The 27,839-nt window shown below is 44.0% G+C and overlaps 2 protein-coding genes across 2 annotated transcripts; one reads left to right on the top strand and one right to left on the bottom strand.

The window, feature by feature from the left end:
- Nucleotides 1-73: 73 nt before the first annotated feature.
- Nucleotides 74-2,795, top strand: snai1b (snail family zinc finger 1b). Its single transcript, XM_035646347.2, has 3 exons — nt 74-365; nt 709-1,275; nt 1,628-2,795. The coding sequence occupies exons 1-3, from the start codon at nt 284-286 to the stop codon at nt 1,807-1,809; spliced, it is 831 nt and encodes a 276-aa protein (XP_035502240.2). The 5' UTR covers nt 74-283; the 3' UTR covers nt 1,810-2,795.
- A 15,625-nt stretch (nt 2,796-18,420) lies between these two features.
- On the bottom strand, nt 18,421-27,363 carry samhd1 (SAM domain and HD domain 1). Its single transcript, XM_035645154.2, has 16 exons — nt 27,040-27,363; nt 26,848-26,914; nt 26,592-26,664; nt 24,573-24,733; nt 23,840-23,955; nt 23,598-23,668; nt 22,482-22,640; nt 21,988-22,088; nt 21,761-21,869; nt 21,569-21,660; nt 21,126-21,241; nt 20,625-20,764; nt 19,757-19,852; nt 19,525-19,629; nt 19,225-19,362; nt 18,421-18,657 (listed from the first exon to the last, which is right to left on the bottom strand). The coding sequence occupies exons 1-16, from the start codon at nt 27,218-27,220 to the stop codon at nt 18,547-18,549; spliced, it is 1,836 nt and encodes a 611-aa protein (XP_035501047.2). The 5' UTR covers nt 27,221-27,363; the 3' UTR covers nt 18,421-18,546.
- Nucleotides 27,364-27,839: the final 476 nt, after the last annotated feature.

Raw genomic sequence — 27,839 nt, 5'->3', positions numbered from 1 at the left:
TGGCGCCCCGACGCACGGGGTGTGTCTTTGGGCGGAGACCTGCCCACCCACCCCGCTGCTTCTCCTCTCGCTGCCTACTATATGAGGAGGCAACTTTGCGGACACCTCACCGAGATACATTCAAGCTTGTGAGCGGTCTCGAAGTTCCCTCCAAGCGTTCTCTCTCCGTCCGACTGGGATCTGCAGCCGCCTGTGGAACAGATCATTGCACCTGAGCGCACTCCGGCGTGGGAATTATTACCATTATTATTTTTTCCTTACATCGGAGAAGCCAGACCTCAACATGCCTCGGTCATTCCTTGTGAAGAAGTATTTTTCAAACAAGAAGCCTTACCACAGGGAGAGCTACCTGGAGAGTCAAACTGGTAAGATTCCCCTCAGTGATTGAATGTGATGCATCTGCGGTTATGTTTGACATGTAAAGTAAATCACAGTAAGCGAGTCATGGGCTGCTCCTCAGGTTAGAATCGAAACAGGCCATGTGGCAGATGAGGTGGAATTTTGTCTTCCCGGGTGCAAAAGTTACAGAAAAGTGTTTCTAGTCACTTGAGAATTTGCGGATGGAAAAAAAGGGTGGGCGGTCAGGCCCGTGGTGAATGCAGGCTGTAAGCAGACACCAAGAATGTAAAGAAGTTTACTGGTTTATTAGATTATCTGTCAATTCAAGTGAAATCCCACCTGACTTCCTTTTCTTCCCTCTCCTGCCAGCTTTTGTCCCAGAAAGCTTTCCCCGGGCTGAACTTCCAACGCAGAACAACAGCTCTGCCCTGACCTGCTATCCCACCAACCCATTCTTCAGCAGCATGGACCCCCTGCCTGCACCTCTCTCCCCGGTCACCCCCGTGTCCCTGCCCCCTTCACCCCTGGGCCCTCTGGACCTCAGCAGTTCGCCCTCCAGCAGCAGCAGCAGCAGCAGCAGCAGCAGCAGCAGCGGCGAAGAAGAGGAGGACGGCGGACGCAGTTCTGACCCCCCCAGTCCGGATATCATCCAGCACATCTACCACTGTCTGCACTGCAGTAAGAGCTACACCAGCCTCCCTGCACTGTCGCATCACCAGCTCTCCCACTGCGCCCCACTGCAGCAGACACCCTCTCTGCCCACTGAGGTTTCCACACGCCCAGCCTTCCACTGCAAACACTGCCCAAAGGAGTACACCAGCCTGGGGGCCCTGAAGATGCACATCCGCTCGCACACTCTGCCCTGCGTTTGCCCCACTTGTGGCAAGGCCTTCTCCAGACCGTGGCTGCTCAGGGGACACATTCGCACACACACAGGTATGCATCGCTGAGCCACCTTTTCATATTACATCACAATATGGATTTCTATAGGCTTGTAAGTGTGGCAGCCGGTTGCACCTTGTGCTAATTGATATTCATTGATGTCTCCTGATGTGTGAGCAAATGTTATTGCTTTGCATGGCACAATCCAATCTCGGCCTCACAGTGATTCTGCTTGAAAAAAGAGGGCAATCTGCATTAAGTAAATTAGGACAGTGTTCCTGCTCTCTTGTCGCTTATCTGTAGATCATTTGAAAGACAATGACCAGAGGACAGAGCTTTTGGTCTGTTAATGAAGTGTTTTCGTGGAGCTCAGAGTTTTTATACTTCTTCTTTGTCTTTTAATCAGGTGAACGTCCCTTCGCTTGTCAACACTGTAACCGGGCGTTTGCTGATCGCTCCAACCTTCGCGCCCACCTGCAGACCCACTCCGAAGTGAAGAAGTACCAGTGTGGCTCCTGCTCCCGGACCTTCAGCCGCATGTCCCTGCTGCACAAACACAACGTCTCTAGATGCTGCCCTGCCTCATAGACTCGCATTCTCTGGACTTCTCGCATTAAGCCAGTTGAAGCTGCTGGCTGATACTGATCCGCTACCCGATTAAAGCCAACACACCCAGGGATCGGGAGATTGATGCCAGCTCATTCAAAGCCACGACAGGAAAACTGTTCTGTTGATTTTATAAAAAAAAAATACCTGTTAAGTGCCTTTTTTTTATGTTTCTTCTGAAGGTTCATCCTTTTTTCTCCAAATTTTTATATTGGTTGTCACATTGGTTTACCCGTGCCGTGTGTGTGTGTGTGTGTGTGTGTGTGTGTGTGTGTGTGTGTGTGTGTGTGTGTGTGTGTGTGTGTGTGTGTGTGTGTGTGTGTGTGTGTGTGTGTGTGTGTGTGTGTGTGTGTGTGTGTGTGTGTGTGTGTGTGTGTGTGTGTGTGTGTGTGTGTGTGTGTGTGTGTGTGTGTGTGTGTGTGTGTTTTGAGGGCAGCTGGACATGCAGTTAATTCCCAGGAAACTCCATTGGTGCCGGCCGGTCCGGGACTGTGGCCATGTTGCAGCTGCCTGGGTGTGTTTGTGCCTGTGTGTGTCTGTGGTGTATTGCGGGGATGTCATTCCTCACCATACTATACATACATGGCATGTGTGTGGAAATGAGCAAGTGTGTTTGTTGAGGCAGCTGTCCGTGCATGGTGTACTGTGGAGGCTGGGACGCTGACAGACGTGTTAGCTGTGACCTCGACGACAGGTGACCCCCTCCGCTCGCCACAAACACTTTCCACACGCACTCATTGTGTCACTGGACATGAAAGGACCACTTAAGGTTGTCAAAAAAAAATACATAACCCACCTTCACCAATACTGTCATTCATTTAGACATGTTTTTTAAGGTGGGCAAGATGTTGACCAGTTTTTATGATCAATTTGATGAACATGCAGTTGTCATGCGAATCCTGTGCCTTTTCTAAGGTTGTCTAATTTTCAGCAACCTGTAAATAAAAGCTTTGGTTTTTTTTCAAAAACTGTTGTGGACCTACTTATTGTGTGCCCTAGTATGAATTGTTTTTTCAACCGTCATTGTATTAGCCCACAACTCTAAATGAGTTCATCAGGACAGACATGCCATGTTTCCGAATGGGAAGATAGAGCCGTGTGTGTGTGTGTGTGTGTGTGTGTTATGAGGAGCCGGGGCTGGTTTGAGTGATGCTGAGTGATAAGGGGAACACCTGCACACACCTGCCAGGCTGTCAGCACACGACATACAGGCACACATGGAGAACACACACTTCAGGGGCGAGGGGGCGAATGCAGGTGGGAGACAGAGAGGTGAACAAAATTATAAAGGATTAAGAAGTTCCTCCCTAAAGGCCAGAGTGGGAAAGTTCTGAGGAAAACATGAACGTGATGTCAGCTGAGTGTGGGAATCCCACAGACACACATGCTGTACGATCGGCTACCGAAAGAAGCAGGGAGCTTTAAGCTCAAGACCAAAACATAGACTATGATATGATAATAAGGAGAATAACCTCAGGACTGACAGAGGTCCTCTCAGTCTGTGTGGCCATCTGCTCCTTAAGGGTGAAACTCCGATTACCTGGTAGGAACTTTTGGAGGAAGTCGGTGCTTATGGGCCCAGCTGAGGGTGAGCATCCAGGGTGCACATATGGTAGCAATGTGTCCACAATCTGCACTGCCCCCCTGACCCACACAAACTGACGCCAGCAAGTCTTAGTGAGGTAACAGCGCGCTTCCTCCAATAGCTCTCAGTGTTGAGAGGTGGATGTGTTTGTGTGTGTGTGTGTGCGGGGGGTTTTAAGGAGGCTCTCAAAAAGCCTGGGATCCGATTGCATGACTTAGCTTGCCCAATGTAAACAGCACCTGAAAGGCTTCACACACGCACGCACGCAGGCGCACGCACACACACGTGCACTTTTATTGAATGAATATCTCTAATTTGATCAAAGGGGGATTTTTCAATTGTCTGACAATACGTCTCTGGGCGAATTTGAAGAGAGAAGGGAGCTGCTGCCCACCTACACAGGCAGTGAGTCACAGGGGGCAGAGCCTCCCCGCCACAGGGGACTAAACTCCGCCTGAACTGTCGACAGAGTCACTCTTGTCGGGTACAGAGGCGGTGCGACAGGGCTGGATGGGTTAAAAGATAGAGAAGACACATAGCACGTTGAATAATCCCACAGAGTTAGATGATAATCATCTTACTCCTTGGGGTATCCAAACTTTGCCCCCTCAAAGTTGGTACAAAATTTTTTTCACCAAACAGGCTGTCATTTCTCATACGCTTCGGCCGTTTTTGAAATTTAACTCTAGCATCTTGCTGGGGGGGACATTTTTCTGGTTTGCAGTGTGTAGGAGGCAGTCGATCACCCCGTAGCTTTGAGGCAATGAGATCACCGGACCTGTCACCTTTCTTTTTAAGTGTGTGCTGGTGGGTGTGTGTGTGTGATATCATGTCGGGCCCGTCAAAGTGTTTTAATGTTCGCAGCGTCACGCACACGGCCCCTGACTAATGTGACATTCTTGAGCCATTAGTGACAGACACACTATACTGTCGTCTGGGAGGACAGAAAAAAAGAGGGCCACTCTGTTCATGTGCTCACCGTCTTGAGTCTGATGATTCAATTTTCGTGAATTAGGAATTAATGTTATGTTGACCCAAATACTAAGCAAAAATGGATTGCCATTCATTTTGTGTTGTTTCCATGGAAAGAATGGCTCCCTCTAATGAATGAAAACAATACAATTTGAATTGATGCCCCAATCAAACCTGGATAAAGCTTCATAAACAAAGTACACAACTTTGGTTTTGTATACACAAAAGCCATTGTTTGACATCATGCAGCCGGATGAGTTTCATTTTGTCAAAGAGTGTCATCATCTGGGAAACAGAAAATGCCTCTCTCTAAACAACCACGTAGAGTAATACGTGAAGCTGAACAGAATGGATTACAGGGCTCCATAAATGAATAATGTGAGGGGGCAGTGTATGTCAACAATGAGGCAAACCATTTTCCATAGGCCAAACATATTTTAAAAGCCGAAATTGCAGTTTCTAATACTTTGCTGTCAGCGCATGTGTTTGTGGTAATGTTTCAGACACAGGAAGTGGCCTGTCAGTCTTGTACAAACACAGACCCTCCAAAAAGTGCTGATACAAAGCATCTGGATGCGGCTACAGCTGTTTGTGTGTACACTAATGTATGAGTGTGTCCGTGGGCGTCTGTGAAGTGCAGAGATCTCTCTGCCAGGGGTTCATAGTGGTCCTCATTCTGAGCAAGAGGGGGCACAATATGTGTTTCTGAAATCAGAGACGGAGGTGTTTGCAGAGCTGAATCACTGGAGGATCCGATTCAAGCCAAGAGGGTTAAGTCACTGGGTTAAGGTTTCAAACCCTCTTACAAGCTACATCGCTCTAACACAATGTTACTGTCCAAAGACTCTTTCGTCTGTTGGAGGTTGGCACTCAACAAAGAATTCTCCTCATCTGCCTTTGTCCTCTAAAATACATTAAAGGTGTTTCCCCATTTTAAGAGGCTGAAACAATTTACTCCTACCTGTAGAAAATAAAGGGGATAATAGGCGGGGGAAACTAATGGACTGTGGGCTGAAGGAGAGAGTGAACTGGGGATGGAAAAAGATAATAGTGGGAGGAGGAAAAGACGAAGCACCAAGGGGAGAAGAGATTGGACTTTGTGGGTAGGGGGTGGTGGTAAGTGTCTGGTGAAGAATGAGTGTTTCTGTTTGCGGCTGGTTTATCAAATCAGTACGGATCACCCTTTTTTGCAGAGGAATGCCATATGTTGCAATGTAGAGTTGATCAGTGACATGTGCTGAGAGGGCAGAGAGATACACTCACTGCAAATAAATGCCTTTCCACTGAGAGTTTTCTACTGTTCCGGATGGTTTCATGCACGCACACACACACACACACACACACACACACACACACACGTATGCAACAGTGCAGTGCATGCACACAAAGAGCTCAGGTCTCCTGACAAATGAAGCTGTTTCAACCAAGGACAGGATATGGCCTCTAGGAGGGGGTACACGCCATTTCCTGCCCACCTCCGCGCTCCTGCTGTCACCTTCAGTGTTCTCTGTGTGTGTGTGTGTGTGTGTGTGTTATGTGACTGGCACTGTGTTTCCTCCTAAACACAGACCCTCTCTGTCCTGCAGGGTCAGAGGGTAGAGGATGAGCCATAAAGGGACAGGAGAGTAAACAGATGAGAAACACAGTGTGTAACAGAGGTTTCCAAACTTGTGCCACTCAGAACAGCGTGCATGCAGGTTTCCATCACACCTAAATAGTTGCACAGTCTAGCTCTGTACACTGGAATCAGGATCCAGAGGCCAAGAGGAAATGGGGCAACATGGATAAAGTTTTCTATCTGGTATTGATATCAATGAGTGATTTCATTGAATCTTAGTTTATGAAATAAAGGAGCCATTGGGAATGTCTTTTTTCGTCTAATACTGAAAAGAGGAACATTTCTCACATTGATTCAAAAGATATGCAAAGTCAATTTTCCCACAAAGCAAAGTTGCTGAGGTTTTATAAAGAAATCTCGCAATCCTTCTTGAAGACACAGTGACAAAGAATCTTCTTATGAATGAAGAAGTAGGTCCAGATGTAAAAGTTAGACAGGCTCTAGTATTTATTTTGCTCTTGGCGTCAATGTGGCTGACAGACTCTTTAAAAAAAAACAATCAGGGTTCATGCAGTAGGGGAGGAAGGTATAGAGAAAATGAAGGACAGGGATGCTGTTTATCTGCTTCAGAGATATTGTTGGAAAAAAAAATACATGATAATATCGTCTTCTTCTATAATATTTAATAATTGACATGATATTTATCACTCTGAAGTAACAGGATCAGTATCACTCGATTTTCAGCAATAACCTGAAATGCAGGATTACCCACTTGAAAGTAACTATATCAAGTTTTGTTCTTGAGTTGAGTTTTAAGGCCTTTCACCTAAACATAGTTGGACAGATAATGCCACAATATTTCCCGTACAATACATATGACGGCCACCTGGAGGTTTGAATGCAGCACTTGTACATGTGATGAAGAAGTAAGTAATTAAATCTGACTATACACAAGGTTGACAAATGGAGGGGCTACATGTCAGATGGCGACCTCAGGCTTGACTGTCACACATGTCCGAGTCTGATTTTGCAGCCATCTGGTACAATTACACTTGATCTGATTAATGTGACATAATGTAAATGAAAAGGGACACAGTGTGGTTTACTGTTTGGTGGCGCAAGTGTCTGGAATTTTGCAGATAGAGTTCCTCGGTACTGGCTGTTAGTTTCCTGTGACATCAACAGTTAGATTCCTTGATGTTCAGCATTTTCCATCATCGCCCTTTGCTCAAGATTATTAGCACTGACGGAATATGTGCAAAGTTGAAGCATCTATATCTTTTATTAAATGTTTTCCAGAGCCTTTGTTCCAGTTGCACAACCCCCCAGCCTCACTCTACGCCCACATTTGTTGCACAGAGCAAAGTGATTGTGGTTGCATCAGTGGTAATGTGACCGTGGCTTAACACACTTCATTTCACTGATTACCACACCTTCACCCTGAAGCACGGCGTGGGGGTGGCGGTGGGTGGGGTGGGGCGGGGGTGTTGCTTGGAAAGAAACCTTTTTTCGTTTTTGATTTACTGAGAGAGCTGTTGGTTCATAAGAAACCAAGGAAATCGACGTTGTCCTGCACATGCAGTTGTTGAACCTGAATATATTGCTATGTATATATATATATATATATATATATATATTTCCGCTATGAGCCAAACAGGGTTAAATGTGGTGCAAGAAAAGGAGTGTCAGGATTAAATATGCACAAACCACACGCAGAGTAAGCTCAGCCAGCATGTTCTTACATGAGAGAATAATAGCGGGCGGACAGAGAGGAGGCTATGCAGAGAGCACGTGGGGGGTGGGTTAGTATTAAAGCAGGTGTCAGATTGGACGTTATAGAATGACTGATAGGCTAAATTATAATAAAAAACTGGGGACAGGGGATCAAAATATGAAGACTGCAGTCGTGTTTTGCTTGGACCTCTGGACAAGTCTGTGTTACACTTGGCATCTGAGAGCAGAAAATCTAGCAGACTATTTTTCTCCTTTGCTTTCATCCCTGTCTTCTCTCTCACCTCAAGTTGTGTCATTCCCTCTCTCCCTCTTATTTAACGCAGGTATTCAGGTATTTGCCCCCAGGGTGCTGCTGGTGGTGCTGAGAGGTGCAAGGTGCACTTTTGTCCTCCTGTCAGGGCCTGTGTGGGCCCAGGGGGCCGCCAGCCGAAGGAGCAGGACAGTTCTATTGTCCCATTGCATTCCAGTCAATGAAGGATATGGAAGGGGACGAGGGAGGAGTGTTGGGCGGGCGGGGGGCCCAAGACGGGTGGAGATCAGTCTTTGAATTAGGGAACTACAGGTTGTGTGCGTGTGGTGTGACTGAGGAAGCACAGATTGCCTCCCTTGTCCTCCTCCCGCCTCCCTCCTTGTCCCGTTCTGTCCTGTCCCTTGAGGAGCCGCAGGGCAGGCAAATGCACCTGCCTGAAATCCACACCCCAGGGCCAGACGCCTATCTCCCCCATCTCTGAGGTTTTATAGCAAACACTGCATGTGCCACACACACTGGTGTCTACTTACACACTCTCAACATGGGAGTACAGAGGGAGATCCGGTGGTGTTGTACTCTGCGTATTAGAAATTTGAATTTAAAATCATCGAGAGTTTCTGAATCTTTAATGTCCATGGGGAGCAGATTAAGTGTCGAGGTGAGAAAGGACTCAAGGGATTAACTTTTCACTCCAGCTTTCTTTTATCATTGATATGTTGTGAGCATTTTTATGAGAACAAACATATGCAACACTATTCACGTCTTCCTTTGAATGAGGCTGGTAGGTATAAACACAAAAGTGTTTATACCTACCAGCCAAAAACCTTCCCCTGATGCAAAGCTTATATAAAGACTTCAAATAAACAAGAGTGAAACCATGAAAATCTTCATCTGGACAGAGACATTGTCTCTTGGCAGTCTGAGTCAGTTCTTGAACAGTATTTTCCCATTGACTTTTCATCAGAACATGAAACCACAGAGAACATGGAGCCACTGTGCATGGAAAACAATAGCTAATGACATCCAGAAACACTCTTGACTCCCTTCTTCTTTCTCTCTGTAACAAATCTTCATGGCATCCAGATCCTCACGTAGAGCCTCGAGTTTACTGCTCAATTCCTCTGTCTCTTAATCTCTCACGTTGTGACCCCCTCACTTTGTTGCAGTTGAGTTTGCCATGTCTTGCCTGGCAAAACAAGAAAAGGCCCTGGTTCGTCACGGTGAGCAGATTCACATTGCACAAGAGGAGAGTTGGTCTAACGTTGCATGTCAGAACACATGGTCGGGCTGATGTGCACGCTTGTGTAACTAGAACCTCTTGTGCAAGTAGGGACAGGTGTGTCACCACCTGACCGCGCCCCCCAGGCCACACGGCACCTCCTGTCCCCAACACCTGTCCTCTTCGTCTGTGCAGAGACCTGCGTACCCCTCCGCTCTAATGCACACACACTGGCTGAGGTTTGGGGGGAGGACAGGTTGCTGGACTGTGACGGAGCGAGGAGGATCAAATCAGGCGGTGCGGTGGCCAGTTTTGTCTTGAGTATCCACACAGCTGTCCCTGTGAAACTAGAACTCTAGCGAAGCGTCTGGCTCAAGCTCGCTGTCTGTCAGCCCGACAATGTGGTGTCATCTCTGGCCACATGGTGACATCGCTGCAAGCTGTTGGGAGAGCAGATTCGGACCATTGCATCCCCATGACAACAGATGATAACAAACCAAATCATACCGTCTCTCCGTGTCCAACTACAACAGAAACATGTATTTGTATTGCTATTTATAATCTTTGGCTATCATTCATATTGGTTTTGATATGGATTTTACTTATCGGTTTCCTTGTTAAGATGTGACGCTTCAGTGACAGCAACACAAACGTTCAGGTTTAGAAAAATATTGGGAAAATTTGGGAGATTTAAAATAATTACAGAATCTGTAATATAGAAGATGAGCCAGTATTGGAATAAACACAATTTATATTTGTGGCATTTGATTCAGGTTTGGCAGGATTTGGGGGAATATTTAGGTGATTTAGGTAAAAACTTATAGGTAGGTAGTAAATATATTGCACGACTGTGATCCTGCCAGTCCAAGAGACATGCTCAGACAAGACTTTTTGTTTAATTCATCTCATCACATTTGTATCTCCACCAAGGATAGTCAGTATAGTATATTCAGTATAATACTAGTTTACGTAGAATATGTTTTAAGTGTTTATGAACCAAATCTGATATGTAATTCCTGCTCTGTTCACTTGGCATAGTACGGATGGTGAAGATGGCAAAGATTCCTATGTTTATTACTTGCGTCAACAAGATGATTGTGCAGTTACAGAACTGGTTGTTTGAGCATTAAATTACTGTGATTTGACGAGCAAGTTAATTTTGTTTAAATAACAGTGACAGTGACAGACTTTGGTTGTTGTCAGGCACCCAGATTTATTTTGTTTTCAGGGACTTCCGTACGCACAAAGTCGCCACGTTGGACATAGAGCCTTCAGGAAAATCCCAAATCATTGTTCCGACTTTAGGAGTTGGAGTGAAACTAATTTACAGTGACACTCATAGTCATGACAACTCAGACATGACATGAATGTAGCATTATTTAAGCTGTGATGACTGAATATCCTATATTTTTTTGTTTGTAAAAATCAACAAAAGAATCAAACAAATGTTCGAATAACAGGTTTTGAATAATCCTCTGTTTAACCATAGTTTCTTTAAATCAAAAGAGAAAACAGGCACCTGATAAAGTTACAACCCCAAGTTTCTATGTCATAAATATCCACTGATTTTGACAATAGGTTGCATGTGCTAAGGATGATTATAACAAGCAAGAGGTGCCAACGTTTGATTTATTTCCAAGTCTGAACTGGTTGTGTACAACCTGTGTGATCCTACGACAGACTGTGTGGCTCGGCCCCGTTCTAATGATGTCACTATGGCTTCAGATCTTCACCGAAGCTGGTGAGCAACACGTTATTATGACAGATAAGAATGATGGCCAGCACTATGAAATAAGATCCTGCTTATAAAGAAAACAATTTTCCTCTAGGTATTTCTGTGTGCGAGAGAGAGAGAGAGGGAGAGAGTGGGAGAGAGAAAGGGAGGGAGAGGTCAAAGCAGCCTGAAGGCCATTGTAAATTCCTCGCTGGCCCAACCAAAGACATTCTTCTCCGGTGTTTTTCTTTCTAATCTCTATGCTCAGATTACCAGCTAGAGGGCCTGACCAGATGAGCGGAGAACAGGGTGGCATGCATGCACGCACATGTGCCCAAACACGCGCAAAACACACATTCACCAGGTTTACGCGTGAAAGCGCAAACCGCCTGCCGTGTGCCGTGCCACTGGGTGCTACAGCACGCTTAATGGCAGATATCAGTTCCACCTGGGAAGTCTGTATCGACCGAAGCTGAATTTAGTGTCACACAAATGAAACAAAAACACACCGACACGCTGAAGTCATTACCTGTGAGCTTGTTTTTTTGAAACCGAGAGAAAACAACCCCCTGTGGAGAGTACTGAGAGGATTGCCACATGACCCAACACGCACACGCACACACACACACACACACACACACACACACACACACACACACACACACACACAACAACCACAGTATTAGAAACTAAAATCTTAGCACAAAGCCTTTCCATATTTGCCCAAATCAGTTTCTTATCAGATCAATTTGGTCACAGCCTGTCAATTGATAAAACTGAACAAAAATACCTGTTTAATTTGTCATTTGCAGAGGAAGCAAATAGGAGTCACCATGGCGTGAAATGTTATGGTCGTCAGAAAGTCGATTTCATACCAGAATATTTCAAACTGTAACATAAAATAAAGTAAATGAATTATTTTAATAGAATTTAGATATTTTTGAGATATTGTTATCTATCATGAATTTGTTGCCAACAGTCTACAGTTTAGTATATCTGCCACAAGTCGCTCCTTTGTGAAAAGAAAGCTGATCAGTAGATGTTAGGTATGAACATATAGTCCCGATAAAATGAGTCACAAACATCTCCGTCCTCAGTGACATGCAGGTGCAACAACAGCTTCATGCTATAGAAACAATACTTTTGTTGTAATTGTTATGGGTGAGACAATTTTATGTTTCATTGCCCATTAAATAAGCTTACAGTTTACCTAAAAAGAAACTGAACTAAGCAATTGGAATTAATTAAACTAAAAACAGCACACAATGACTCTAAGCACGTTATCATCAGTCTGTCATCTCATTTTTCTAAATCGAGTCTACTTGAAAATCATGAGCCACCCCAGCTCTGATCATCGCTGTCTTGTGAAAGCTGTGTATTTCACACACATGCTCATGCAAAGACGCTCACACACACACACACACACACACACACACACACACACACACACACACACACACACACACACACACACACACACACACACACACACACACACACACACACACACACACACACACACACACACACACACACACACACACACACACACACACACACACACACAGATCCCAAACAGCTGGGTAAATCTTGATCCCTGCCGTGGTGACAACAGACAGGGGGCTGAGGGCCCAGCAAGGTGCTCCATGAGGGGCAGAGACCACTTGCCACCCCTGGAGCGATTGGTCAGACCAGAATTCAGTCTCTGCCGCCACTTTGATTGTTTCCCTTGGTATTTACATCTGAACATATCACACGGGTGTACAAGGCCATGTTCCCATTCAGTTATATTCATATGTAGCTTGTTTCTTCCATAAAACTAATTACAACGTTTCAAACAAACAAGCCTCTCTGTCCCTCCCCCCTTTGGCCCAACCTGCAGTGCTAGAAGACACAACTCATCATCTCAGAAGTAACACCTGATATTGAAAGTGGGAACTGACTGGGGGGGGGGGGGGGGGGGTGAAGCAGATGAAACATGCTTTAAGTAGTTAGCCACACCTCGCCTCAGACCCCCACTGTCTTGGCACAGCTCAGGCTTGGCTGGCTGAACCAGCATGAGTCCTCACACTTCAACAGGTGTGGGAAGCAGAACGAGGGAAAGGGAGTGAATGATGAAAAGAAAGGAGGGGGAAAAAGCAGTCTGAGCACCTGTTTTGGACTCCCATGCCTTCCCTCTGCGGGCCAGGGCTTGCACTGCCCTGCCCTGAAACAACACATTCATGTCTCACTGCCTGATCGGCTATGTGCTGCAGTGCTGGGGTCAATTTTCAGGGGATGAAGATCAAGAGAAAATTAGAAAAAGGTCAAGAAGGACTAGTGCTTATGGTCAGTAATTGCTGATGTTGAAGATAGTGAATAAAAAGCACATGCATGCACGGGTAAGCATGCATGGGTAAAGAAAATAGAGGGTAAGAAAACTTTATCCTAATCACTACAGATATGTTTTTAGTGTCAGTGTCAGTTGTAAGCATTTGGCAGCTCTGAAAAGATTTGACAATCAGGTTTCAAAGAAACGACAGGCTAATGATTGAAAGTCATAACATTACAGTTGATGATGATGAAAGTCAAATAATGTGTGTACTGCAGGTGTACTCATAAGAAAAGAGATGCTTTTAAAATTCGGATTATCAAGAAAAGTCTCTTTTTTAAGTTTGTGGATTTTAAATCATGGTATGAAACGTTTTTTGTGTTAAAAAAAATACTTAAATTGTTTTTAAGGGGACTAAATCTTTTTTAAAGTTTTTGTTCATGTTGTTTGTGTTTTCATTCATTCATTCATCGTCTACCGCTTTATCCATAATGGGTCGCGGGGGGTCGCTGGAGCCAATCCCAGCTAACATTGGGCGAGAGGCGGGGTTCACCCCGGACAGGTCGCCAGCCTATCACAGGGCCACACACAGAGACGGACAACCATTCACTCTCACATTCACACCTACAGTCAATTTAGAGTCTCCAATGAACCTAACCCCATTCTGCATGTTGAAGTGCATTGAACCGGGATTCGAACCCAGAACCTTCTTGCTGTGAGGCGAAGGTGCTAACCACTACACCACCATGCAGCCTTGTTTGTGTTTGATGTGCATAATTTGTCTACCACATATCCACTGTATGATGCTAAATCAATATGGCCTTTTCTAGAGTCCGTGATTGCTTTGTCTCTTGTGGGCCACTGTAGAAACATGGCAACGCAACATGACAGACCCCATGGAGGACGAACAGGGGCTCATTCTAAAGTAATGAACGATTCTTGGTAGTCCAGTAATGAAAACAAGTGTTTTTGTAGTCTTATCGACCACTCAAAGAGCTTAACAGTACAAGTCACATTCAGTCATACACCGGCTATTTACCACGCTTGTTCTGTCACACTCGTACACTGCAGTGCACAGCCGTCAGAGGCAATGGGTTAAGTGTCTTGCACAAGGACAATTTTGGATGCGGCCTTGAGGAAGCGGGGGTCGAACCACCAACCAACTATTTCAGAGTTATTCTAACATTATTCTTCACACCCACAACAAACACAGCCTGGTCGTCTGATCTGACCACCTTGGTTAGGCATATCAGACGTCTGGAGGATCCTCCTGCCCCTTCTCAATGCTCCCACTTCAAATCAACACACACACACACACACACACACACACACACACACACACACACACACACACACACACACACACACACACACACACACACACACACACACACACACACACACACACACACACACACACACACACACACACACACACACACACACACACACACAGAGCGTAACAGCATGCCTACAGCGCTCACTGAGGCTCATTAACCTCATGGGGGGGTCAGGGGCATCAAAGTGGCAGGATCACTGCAGACTCACCCAGCAATCCTACCATGGGGGTCTGGAGCCACGACGTCTTACCCCCTAATGAGAGGCCGTGACATGCACACATGCACACACAGTTTGACCCCTCAGGACCAGCTGGAAAAGAGAGTCTGACAAGCCTGTGGCAACTCCTCCCCCTCGCCTCCTCCATTCCTTCCCCAAACTCCACACATTCCAGCTACAGCACAGTGGCTCGCAGTCACTGCTGGCTCGGTAATGTCTCGCCCACCAAATTCACCCTCATCCGCAGGGAGAAACAGAGGGAGGGAGAGAGATGGGGACTAAAGAGAGTCCACAGGCAAAATAAAGGATTGAACGTAGAGCTGGAAATAACCACTATATTCACTATCACTATCTGCAAATCATTTCCCAATCAGCTGACCTAGTGTTATGGTCCAAATAATGAAAAAAATGTCTGTTTTTTTGAGTGCAATTTCTAAAATCCCCCCGTCTTTGCCCTTAAATTGCTTGTTTTCTTATCCTGTTGTTTGCTACTGAACCGGCGTCCGAATTCAGGGGCCGCATCCGAAGGCCGTACCAAAATGAGATGATCTGTTCTACGTCGAATTTCCTATTTGAGGTCCCCGGCGTGTTCCGCCTTTGAAATAGTACTGCCAAGTCGTGCCGCTGTGATGCAAATGGAGCCTTCGAAAGAGGAGGCACCTGAACTGGGACACAGCTATAGTTGACATTAGCATTAAGAGCTGTGAAATGTTGCAGGTTCAGCATCAAACTTCATTCCTTGACAATGTTTTACTCCTGCTTTGCTTCTATTTCTATCAAGTCTCCTGAAGTTGGCATGCTAACAGTCAAGCATGCCGGCCCATTGTGCCGCTTTCCAGCAGTGAGTCACTGTATTATCCAGTCTGCCCTGAAGAGGTAATGCTGCTCAGAGGGCAATACAACGATTGCTGAAGCTCATCACCACCACCCACTCCCAGTCTAAAACCACGTTCATCGGCAGAGAAAACTTACGAATGGCTCCTTTAAACTCTACCTTAATGTCCATTGTTAACCTCAATTTAAAGTCTGAAAGAGAGCACCATTCTTAAAAAAACTTAAACACACCTTCTGTCAATCAGCACAACTGATGGGAAGTGGCAAAAACACTCAAAAGCCATGTGGGAGGGGGTGAGTCAGGAGAGAAGAAGGGGAGGAAGGGAGAGAGAGAGAGGGAGGGAGGGGGCTTTGGAATAGTTTTCTTGCAGAAAGGCAAGTGCAGCAGCGGCGGCGGCGGGGTGAAGGAGGGGTGCAGGGTCGAGGGAAGAGGCACCTTGCAACAGCTGGTCTCAATTATCCGTGGCGGGGCTGCTGAGCGTACAGGAGCGTGTGTGTGTGTGTGTGTGTGTGTGTGTGTGTGTGTGTCAGGTTGAGGCATCGCAGGGGGAGGGCTGAGACCACTGGCGCCACGAGGGGAGCAACAGGTCAGGGAGGATGAAGATTATAAAAATACTAGCAGGCAGTTGGCCTTGGTCCTGCACATTGTGAGTGTGTGTGGTGGATATTCCTTGCCTGCCACAGTGCCACAGGATGTGGAAGTGCATGTGTGAGTGTGTGTGTGTGTGTACCCACTGCCTACAGTGCATCAGGGCAGTGTGTTTCTGCATACATCCTGTGGGACAACATTCCTGGTTGAATAACCATAATAACAAGGGCTCATCCCACGTTTTTATTAATCACACTTGTCGCAGGGGATCAGATAACTTCTAATCTTAGTGAGAGCCTAGAAGTTTTTTATTTTAAAAAATATTTAGTCATTTGTTTTGACAGTAAATGCATTCAGCAAAAGCAGAAATTAAATGTAAATTTTTCACAGTAGCATTAGGAAATGTGTTTTATTCTTATGTTACTTTTATGTTATACCAATTGTATTATTTGTATTCTCTATCCTTTTATTGTCGGGGAAATGTACAGGATATATTGTATCATACAATTTTTATGATTTGTGATTTTGGGGTATATAAACAAAATAAAATGGAAGGGTTTCAGCAGCTGCCTCAGTACCTGGACCAGAGAGAAAATGAAACACAGAGAAGCTCGGGACAAATGAGTGTACGATGTCCTCTGGTGTTCGACAGGTCATGCTGCAGCAAGTCATTTACTCAAGCACTTATTTTTGACATACTTTTGCTTTTGAGTTTCCAAATGTCATGACGCTTTATAATGTAAATTAATGCAGATTATTTTTTACATAATAAATGTATTGTCATCCTAAAACAAAAATTGTGATATAGTTAAAGTTGGAGTAAATTATTAACATTAGCTTTTGATACTTGTAATTGTAATGAGTGTTGTAATTTAGTTAAAAGAAATGTTTAAACAAATCTTTGAATGCAGAAAATTTACTTACAAAAGTTTTGTAAGTCGTTTGTTGAGTCGCACTGAGACTGTTGCCCTGGATACTTCTACCACCACTGGTCATTTGGGAACGGGAACTTGATCTTGATGGTCCTATCTCATAAAGATCAAACGTACAGGAATGATTAGATGTTTGAAGCCCTGTTGTTTATATATGTATACATATATACATTGACATATATAACATGAATTGTTGGAAGAAAACAAGTAGCCCACAAAATTAGATAAACAGTTCAACAATATTAAAATTGTAATCAACAGGCAGATAGATAGATAGATTATGATTATGACAGCAGAGTTTGTGGACCTCCAATTTTCACCAGCTGATAAAACAAAAGAATGCTATTAGGAGACAAGATAAACTTCCCATGAAAGAAAAGTATTTTGTGGAGCATCGATGTATAGCTTGTGTGCATGATACCGCTGTTCTTCAAACAAACAAAGCTACATGAGGACACAATTGAGAGAAAGAGTTTTATTTTCAAGATGGTTTTTTTTCAACCCCTTCCCAACAGGAATAAACCTTACAGGATCACCACAAACCCTTTGTATGTTTCACTTGGTATTCTTTCAAAACTAAGTTTTACCCAATCAAGCATGAGGAAGCCAGCAATGAGGCATGTCTGGTGAGGCCACATCACATTTTATAAAACATGTCAAGTGGTATCACCAGCAATACCATTTTCGACGTTGCACATATTTATGAGGTGAAAACAGCAATGGGCAAGCTGTGCTATTTACTGTAAGAACAATAAATTAGAGGACCGCAAACCATACTCAAACAAAAACAAACCAAAAACAAAACAAACCCAGGCAAAATAAATATATTCAAAGAAAGATCACACCAAATTTCTCAAGTAAAAAACAAATAGTCACTGTAAAGGTCACAATCTGCCCTTCTTCATATATTTTGACTTCTCACTGAACACATGTCATACTTCTTTCGGAAGCTTCACATTTAAATAAATGTGTATCTGAAAGTTGAATAAAATAATTCACTGTAACACACCAGATGTATACGGTGTAAAAACACACTTCCCTGAAATACACACATTTGCTTTTACAGTAAAACATTGTAACTGCCCATGATTTATTGCTCAAAATCAAAATACATTATAGGCTATTTGCTAAGCACGTGGCATAAAACAAATCAACTTTAAATATTTGACACTTGTAGCCCTAAATGAGTCTTAAAAAGAGAAAAACCTGAATAAAATGAGTAAAAGCAAAGATGTGAATATTGAAAATATATAATACCCTATGCCCCCCCCCCCCTAGTGTAGGCCCTGAATATACAGTGTAATTTTTTCCCATATATTTTCTTTGTAAGAAAAAAACCTAACACTTCAGCTTTGCCGTGCTGTGCTCGTAAAAGCACACTCACTTCGTAGAAAAATATAATTTTTCACTCAACACCGTCTCGTCTACCAAAAGTATAACAGAGGGGCATTTGCTCTCCTCCTCTCATTCAAAGTTGAGCTGAGTTCTGGCTTTTTTCGGCCCATCCTCGCGTTCATTGATGTTCGACCAGCTGGCTTTCAGAGGGGTCAGCTCAGGTGCTATTATGTCTCCATCCTGTGTGTGAATAAAATATTAAGACATTGGTATTAACGAGGACAGTGTGGAGACAGAATTCTGTCTCTGGACACTGATTAACTGTCGTCTGCCACAAGAGGGCGGTAGCACCTCACTGGAGCCGTGTTACAAATGTATTATTTCACTCTCTGTAATCAGAGGAGGGGTAATCGTGTCGAGATGATGAAAACTACACCAATGTTATTTTTTGATGTAAAATACGCTCATACATCTTCGTGTTTCCCAACACTAACTGTAACTCATAAGGAACCCTGCCTGTCTACAGAGCAAAATTCCACTGCTGTGAAAACCACAGGCAATTTGTTTTATTATCAAATAAGAGAAATAAAAATAATCATTTTGGTCTGACAGGTTATTCTCATTGTTGGGGTGAACATGCACAACAAAGAGTTCAAGGTGTTGCCATGGCCTCCAAATTGCCAAAAATCTCAAGCCGATCGAGCATCTTACAGGACGTGAAGGACGTTATGTCTCTGTACCTGATGCCACAGGACACCCTCAGGTGTGGCCCTCACTTTGGGGAACTACACAACAAATGAACTTTACCTGAGGCTTTGAGAAATTCCTGTCCATGCACCACTGAACGAAATGCATCTTGGCAGCGTCCAGACTATTATCATCCCTCTTCTTGAAGTAGACCCTGATCAGCTGCTCAGCAAATTGCTCAGGAAGAAGTTTTGACACCTGAAAAAGAATGACAACAGCAACAGAGTTTATTTTGAGCTGTAAATCTAAAATACAGGCAGATACAAACATTTTCTACACAGGAGAAATATAGAACCATTAAAATATGGAGGTAACTCATGTAAACGAAGATTAAGATAATAATTCCGTGGTAGTTCTGACCTGGTTCTTGCGTATTTGGTAGGCTTTGGTTGGGTTGTCCTTGCTATAGAAATGCACACTGTTGATTGGGTTCTTTTCCTTCATCCCATAGTCCATGTTAATGATCTAAACGAAGAAGAGGAAGTTTTGTGCAGAAGGCCACAATAAGGCAGGGAAGGCAATGACTTACAAATGAAACGATGATCGGCAAAACCAGACATCACATTTAAAAAAAATTGGATTGAAAACTCACACTAACTACGAAGTCCTCTGGCAGCAGGTTGACATCCTGGGCCTCACATTGAGGGTTGGCCTCAGCCAACTCTGCCTCCCAGCTTTTAATCATCTCCTTGAAGAAGTGAGAGACACGTGAACATGTCATGTTATTTCATTGTAGCAGTGAGATTACATGAGACTTGGCTTTCTACCACAGTGGTATCATAAGTTCATGTAATACAAAAAAACAAAACAAAAACAAAAACCAAGCACAATGTGCATGACATTAACATAGAATGATATTAGATATACGCATCCACAAAACAATACATTCCTTAGCTTAAATCTGACATTATTTTCCAAAATACAATATCATATTTTTAGGGACAAAAAAAGTTTGATTTCATTCATCAGGAAGCTCGTTGGCTATATCAAAGTGGCAGCCATTCCTCTCGGGGTTAGGGTTAGGTTGTCCATGACAACAGTGCCATAACAATTAGTTTATCAATTGTTTGAGTACAATTGTCATGGACATCACACACCTTGCTGCATATGACCAATTATAGACATTTTTAAGTCATTTTTAAGAGAAAAGGCCTAAAAGGGCTTATTCAAGCTTCTCAAACACAAGGTTTTGATGCTTGTTTGTTTTATACCACAGTGAATTGAAAGTCTTATCACAATCAGTTGAAGACAACAACTGCAAGCATATGCTGCAAGAACAGTGCGTCACACGGCTGCTTGCATATAATTACACACTTCTTCACCCTGTAGCAGATGAATTTTACCTGAGGCTTTGAGAATTTCCTGTCCAAATACACATGCGCACACACAAACATGCACGTGCACACGTGCACACGTGCACACACACACACACACACACACACACACACAAACACACACACCTTGGTGACACTCAAACGTTCGTCTGCCTGGGTTTCGCCCAGAAACTTGAAGAGGCGCCGACAGATGATGTTGTTTAGAATCTCCCTCGGTTCTGCCAGCTCCGTGACGGACGAGTGGAGTATTTGTTCAAACACGTTATCTACAAGATAGACAGAAATGAGCAAAAAGTTAGAAAGACCAATGCCACACAAAAAAACAAACAGGACAACGCCTTGACACAAACAGGTGCCGTTTGTGTTACGGTGCACGTTAGTGAGTATTTGTCACTTTAGAATGTGAACCATTTGAAAACAACAATTTGATCCTTCAGCGCACCGTTTCCACATCTCAGGTCAGGCACAGGTGAACACAGTGTCAGAGCAGCCAAGAACGGGAGAGAGGGAGAATAATCAATGAAGTGACGACAGACACAATCCAGCAGGTTTTGGTGAGATGGCGTTTCATCTTTTCCCTCCCCGTGTCTGAATATTCTTTAATTGGGAGATTAACAGCACACTGACCTGTCAGTTTGGTGTAGGCCACCATGTCGTCTATGGCTGTGGAGAGAGTGAACATCTTCCCTTCTGAGCCCTCAATCTGGATGTATGGATCTGCTTTCAAAAAGGCCTCGGTGATCCTGGATAAAGACCACACATGGGATCATTCGTTTACAAGAGGAGTCTTGAGGAGTCTTGAGGAGTCTTGAAACTACAGATTGAACCACAAACTCCCTCAGGAAAATGTTTACTGACGTTAAAAATCAAATGAAAAGTAGAGTCATTTCTCATCGACTTTTCTTTTTGCAACCAGTGCAGTCACCCTCTGCTGCTCATTCAAGACAATACAGGTTTCGGGCACTTATGCACTGACTACACTTTCCGGACCCAGTGACTACGTCCATTTTCATATATAGTCTTTTGATACCATACAAGAGAGATAATCAAAAAGCAAACGAGCTACTCACATGGCCTCTATGATGTTGCCGACCTTGTGCTGGTAGGCTCGTCTGTGGAGACAGTTCCTTGTGTGGAACATGTCGTACAGATTGCCCACCTCCTGTTAAGAAGAATCACCCGTGTTTCAGTCACGGCTAATCATTTGACAAGACTTTGCTTTCAAATGCTGATCAGAAGGCAGGTGCAAAGAAGGGCAGCACCTTGTCTCTGGTACAGATGTGCTTCTGACCGTCCACCTCACAAACCCTGGCAAACTTCAGGAAGCGGCGATAGTCAAAGTTGTTCTGGATGCCCAGGTGGTAGCAGTCCCTGGGAGGAGATGGAGTGGAGAAACATGGGAAGACAATGGGTCATTGAATTCAACAAGAGAACTGTGAGTTGTCAACGTATGATTTAGGAAATTGTTAAACCTATCGGTAAGAATCACCTGGCAAAGTAGTCCCACTTATCCACATCGATACCATTTGTTTTGTTGGCCACGATTTGATAGAGAAAGGACTTGTCGTTAGGACGTCCTTTATACTGCCACTGTGGAGACGACAGACAACAGTGACATGAGATCCTGCTCACCTGGGCAAGTATTTGTTAAGGATTATGCAGGTCAATTACTGTAAACAGGATGTGTGGGGCACAATAATTCAACAGGGTGTGAGAGTCCAAGGAGAGCTGGAATAAACATTTTATGGAGGTAAAGTAAGTTTTCAGTTTTAGTTCTGGAGTTCCTCAAAAGGTTCTTTTGAAGTTAGAAATGGAGAAAGAAAATGTGACTGTACTTACACTAGTTATTTATTATTAGTTAAAAAAAAAAACTTTCTTTATAACAGAAAAACAGTTTTACTGTTTAAAACAGAATCACCTCTTTGGGAAAATGTGTTTTCGGTTCATACCGACTGATTTCACATGAGCACAAAGGGCAGTTACCTTCTTGGCCTGAGCTGCATTAGTGTCCAGTGGTCCACCAATCTGCTCCTTAATAAACGTCAGGTCCTCAGGCAGCACCAAGCCGTGCTGCGTCATCAGCTGATTCAGGTCATTTTCTTTAACCAGGTGATCAAACATGGCCACAGAGGCGTTCTCATGCTGCAACACAAACAGACTCATTAATACGGGAGTTGAAAATGAAAGGATAACGACCTCATTACTCAATGAGAAAGAGCTTATCTTGAAATACGACAGGACACAAACGTGGATGATTATTGGTTAACTTTGCCAGACGGCAGGTCTGTGGTCATAGATTACATAATGACTGTGTGCTTACTCGCTCTTACTGTCTCTTATCAGTGATGCTTATCATTCACAACACTATTAACCACTACCTTAGACCTCACCTGTTACAGGGAAGTGACGTTAACGGTTTTGTATAGCAGAACTGCTAATTGATTCTGTTTATTGCTGTAACGTTATTCTATCTAGTTAAATAGAATAGTTTAATAGAAATAACGAACTTTATGAATAAAGTAACGGATTTAAAGGAACTCTGAAAGTAGCGCAAACTTTGTCCTTATCATTTAACAGGCAGGTGTTTTAAACACCACATCGCCTATTTGAGAGTCGGCCATCTAGTTTTCCCAGACAGTAATTGTTAGTGGCTTCTATTTTTCTACATGCATTACGTACAGTTATGTCCATTTATTTGACTACATAGTACTTAAGCAGTAAAACTCCTTATTATAACAATGGAATGGGGGAAGTTAAACAGTGAGCATTGAACGTTGATTTTAATAATCGGAGGAAATAAAACAGTCACAAGAGGAGAAGTGGTGAATTTTGCCACTGAGAAAAAGGGGATAATAATAATAATAATTTGCCTCTGCTACAAATAACAGAGAGAAAGTAATGCCAGTGACAGTGAAAGGAATAATTCATGAAAGCATTTGTATTTGTCTCGCTTATTACACACCACTGTAGCGCTCTCATTAGTGAGTTGTCTTAGCAGATCAATATGCTGAACTGATGCTGCGTTATACATGTGACGTATCTCATTGCAGTGCTGGTTTTGCTTGACAAGTTGTAAAAGTATGAACTGCATTTTCTTACCTTCCAGGTGATATCTGGACGTGCTTTTGGGATGAATCTCCCATCAAACATATGGGAAAATGGCCCATGTCCTGACAGGGTCAAGGAATACAGAAAAAAAAAGTTGATTACGGGAACTTTTGCACTCATCTTCTTAAATCTATTCCCATCTGGATATTAGAAGATGATAAACATACTTCCACTTTCATTCTTACCCATGCCCCTTGTGAAAACGTGAAACGTGTGAGGACGTGCTCACTCACCCAGGTCATGGCAGAGTCCTGCGATCTGCACACAGAGGATGTCTCTGCGGGTGATGAGGAGCTCCGGCTGCCGCTCATTGAGAGCTTGTACAAGCTGTCCTGCCAAGTAGCACACCCTGAAACAGTGAAAGAAAACCCACAAAATATACATTTGAATTATTATACATGAATGAATAATTATATATATATATATCTATCATTCAAACACTGCTTTGAAGGAATCTTTTGAACAAAATTTGAACAAATTACTGAACTCTGGTAACGAAAATATCAGGAGTTTATAATATATGCACAAATAAGTAGAATATTTGTTGGAGAGGGAGGATTGCAATCAACGTGCACATCAATCCAATGGATGAAAGATGAAATGAAAGCAAGTGAAAGAAGAATCTTTTCACCCTCTTGGTCCTGCAAGGACCAACAGGGTCGTTTGAAACGTTGTCGCCTTTCACCGACATTCATCCACTTCTTTAATTTCCGCCACACCAAATCCTTGTGGAAAATATGGCCATCGTCACATTCTGTGCAATCTTGTTTTTTTCTAGTAGTGAGATGCACCTATGACGCTCGCTCTTGTGTTGCCTGGCCTGCTGGGTGTCAAAGAACTTGTTCAACAATGTCTCAATATAATATAATTACGCAGTCAAATATTAACTGTGGTGAAAACAGGCCGTTCTCTATTAGTGAGTGACATTGGATTCTACTTGTGTTTGTCACTATGGTGTGGACGCACCCAATGGAGTGTTCAAAGCGGTTGTGCGACGCGCCGGGGAAAACAAAGTAGGACCCTCCGAGCTGCTTGAGGTTTCGCAGTCGCTGGAACTGAGGTGTGTCGATGATTTTGATGAGGAGTGGGTGCAGCTCCACGTGCCCGTGGATGGGATCGTTGAACACCTGGCGGAAAGACAGGACACAACAAGTCAGACGTACACGCAGCATTGGTGTGCCAATAGTGCAATAGTTCCGATTGAAACTGAAAATAATCATAAATAATAACCTCGCCGTGTCAGGGAGTGGTACAGGAAGTCAGTCCTGTCGACTGCCATCAGACTTTTGAACTCATCTACCTCCGCCAGGCCTGGGACTAAATTCAATCATATTTCTCAGCTCCTTAATCCTTTTTTTAAATACTTTGCACTGTGCCTGGTAAACATCTGACATAACAGAACTTGCTCTGTATTTTCATCATATATCAGACCTTGTTTTTTACACGGCACCCTTTTTTTTGGACGGTTTCTGTGTTTTTTTTGTCTTTTGTTTGTACTTTTTTATTTTATTTTACATCGTCTGCCCTATGGCTGCTATAAGAATAACCAATCCCCCCCCAGGGATCAATAAAGTCATCTATATATCTATTTGTGATAGAGCTATTTTCTCTCAGCGATCAATGAAGTTGCTCTGATTCTGATTCTAAAGCTGGAAGCCCGATAGAATTCACATGCAGGGATCTTGACACCTGTTCATTTCGAACCACACTATCTTCCTCTTCCATTTTTTTTTCGTTTTTGTGCAGATGTTAACCAAATGTTGAGGCTGTGGACGAAGAAAAAGAAGAACCGAGAAAGAGGACCCTCTGAGATTCACACTTCCTTTGCTGCTCACCCCACACGAGTTCCACACAAGATCCACACAAGTTCCACACAAGATCCACACAAGTTCTACACAAGATCCACACAAGTTCTACACAAGATCCACACAAGTTCTACACAAGATCCACACAAGTTCTACACAAGATCCACACAAGTTCTACACAAGATCCACACAAGTTCTACACAAGATCCACACAAGTTCCACACAAGATCCACACAAGTTCTACACAAGATCCACACAAGTTCTACACAAGATCCACACAAGTTCCACACAAGATCCACACAAGTTCTACACAAGATCCACACGAGTTCCACACAAGATCCACACAAGTTCTACACAAGATCCACACGAGTTCCACACAAGATCCACACAAGTTCTACACAAGATCCACACAAGTTCTACACAAGATCCACACGAGTTCCACACAAGATCCACACAAGTTCTACACAAGATCCACACAAGTTCTACACAAGATCCACACAAGTTCCACACAAGATCCACACAAGTTCTACACAAGATCCACACAAGTTCCACACAAGATCCACACAAGTTCCACACAAGATCAACACAAGTTCTACACAAGATCCACACAAGTTCCACACAAGATCCACACAAGTTCTACACAAGATCCACACAAGTTCTACACAAGATCCACACAAGTTCTACACAAGATCCACACAAGTTCCACACAAGATCCACACAAGTTCTACACAAGATCCACACAAGTTCTACACAAGATCCACACAAGTTCCACACAAGATCCACACAAGTTCTACACAAGATCCACACAAGTTCCACACAAGATCCACACAAGTTCTACACAAGATCCACACAAGTTCTACACAAGATCCACACAAGTTCTACACAAGATCCACACAAGTTCCACACAAGATCCACACAAGTTCCACACAAGATCCACACAAGTTCTACACAAGATCCACACAAGTTCCACACAAGTTCCACACAAGATCCACACAAGTTCCACACAAGATCCACACAAGTTCTACACAAGATCCACACAAGTTCCACACAAGATCCACACAAGTTCCACACAAGATCCACACAAGTTCCACACAAGATCCACACAAGTTCTCTGGGCTTTTTTTGGTTTTGGTTCTCTGTGTTATCTCTTACAGCCTTGACGGTGCAGCTTCTGTGTTACCTTGCTTGGCTCTGCTCCTATCTGCCACAGCTTGCAGACACTGTGCAGGATGTGCAGACGGTCACCTTTGTGCCTGGACAGGGTGACATTGAAAAAAAAGAATAAACCAAATGAAGAAAAGAAAAAGGTGGAGGATCAAAAGAGACAGAGGGAGAGAGCTGAGACACCAGCGGCGCTCCCCACTGCCATCGTCTGAGCTCCAGGGGAAACTGGACGTGGTGTCATCGGGGGCTCGACCTCGGTGCAACACACTTACTCTACGCCGAGCTCCGCCAGGTCCGCATCCGTCAGCGACCTGAGGCCGACACCGGTTATGCGTTGAGCTGGATGAGGGAGCACAACAAGCCGGGGTGTTAGCTCGCGTCACAACAACCCGATCAGCGGGCAGCTCCCGACTCGACGGGTGGACACAGAGCGATGCAAACCTTTGACATTCAAGAACACCAACCTCTGAAGGTTTCCTCCCATTCTCCGAGACCTTCTCTTCGCAGGTACTGGCACGTTTCCTCCTCTCCCCAGCGCGAGTAGTCCGAGTCCGGCGCGCGGTCCGCTGGCGCTCGCCTCTCCGGCGTGTCGAAGCCGTCGCCGGGGCTCGAAACGGCCGCTGACGGGCGTTTTCGCTTGTCCATGTCGATCCGGTTGTCCGGGTTGTTCACGAGAGGAGGAGACCCGCACGTTTTCGAGGCCGACGACGTTTCCCCGCGACCGCCGACAGCTGATCGGCCCGCAGATGAGAAGCGTGTCTGTGCCGGCCGGTGGAAAAAGACCCGGGTGTTGTGTCTCGTGCGGGTGCGTCAAGTCGGACTGAAACACGAGCAGCGTTTCCCGTCGGGGATTTCAAAATAAGACGCCGCGCTGCTCGAAACCGGATGACAGCTGCCGGAGTAGAAACCAGCCTGTAGACTGGTGCAAGTGCACATCGGGACTCAAGTGAAAGATAAGACAAATAAATAAATAAATTAAATAAATGAATAAATAAACAAAATCGACTTTTACTCATACACACACTCAAGAATAAGTTCACAGTAGATAAACAGTTCAACAATATTAAAATTGTAATCAACAGGCAGATAGATAGATAGATTATGATTATGACAGCGGAGTTTGTGGACCTCCACTTTTCACCAGCTAATAAAACAAAAAAATGCTATTAGGAGATAAACTTCCCATGAAAGAAAAGTATTTTGTGGAGCATCGATGTATAGCTTGTGTGCATGATACCGCTGTTCTTCAAACAAACAAAGCTAC

The sequence above is a fragment of the Scophthalmus maximus genome, chromosome 3, assembly GCF_022379125.1.
Source record: "Scophthalmus maximus strain ysfricsl-2021 chromosome 3, ASM2237912v1, whole genome shotgun sequence".
NCBI classification, from domain to species: Eukaryota; Metazoa; Chordata; class Actinopteri; order Pleuronectiformes; family Scophthalmidae; genus Scophthalmus; species Scophthalmus maximus.
Note: the sequence above shows the minus strand (reverse complement) of the source record. Positions and strands in the feature narration are given on the sequence as shown.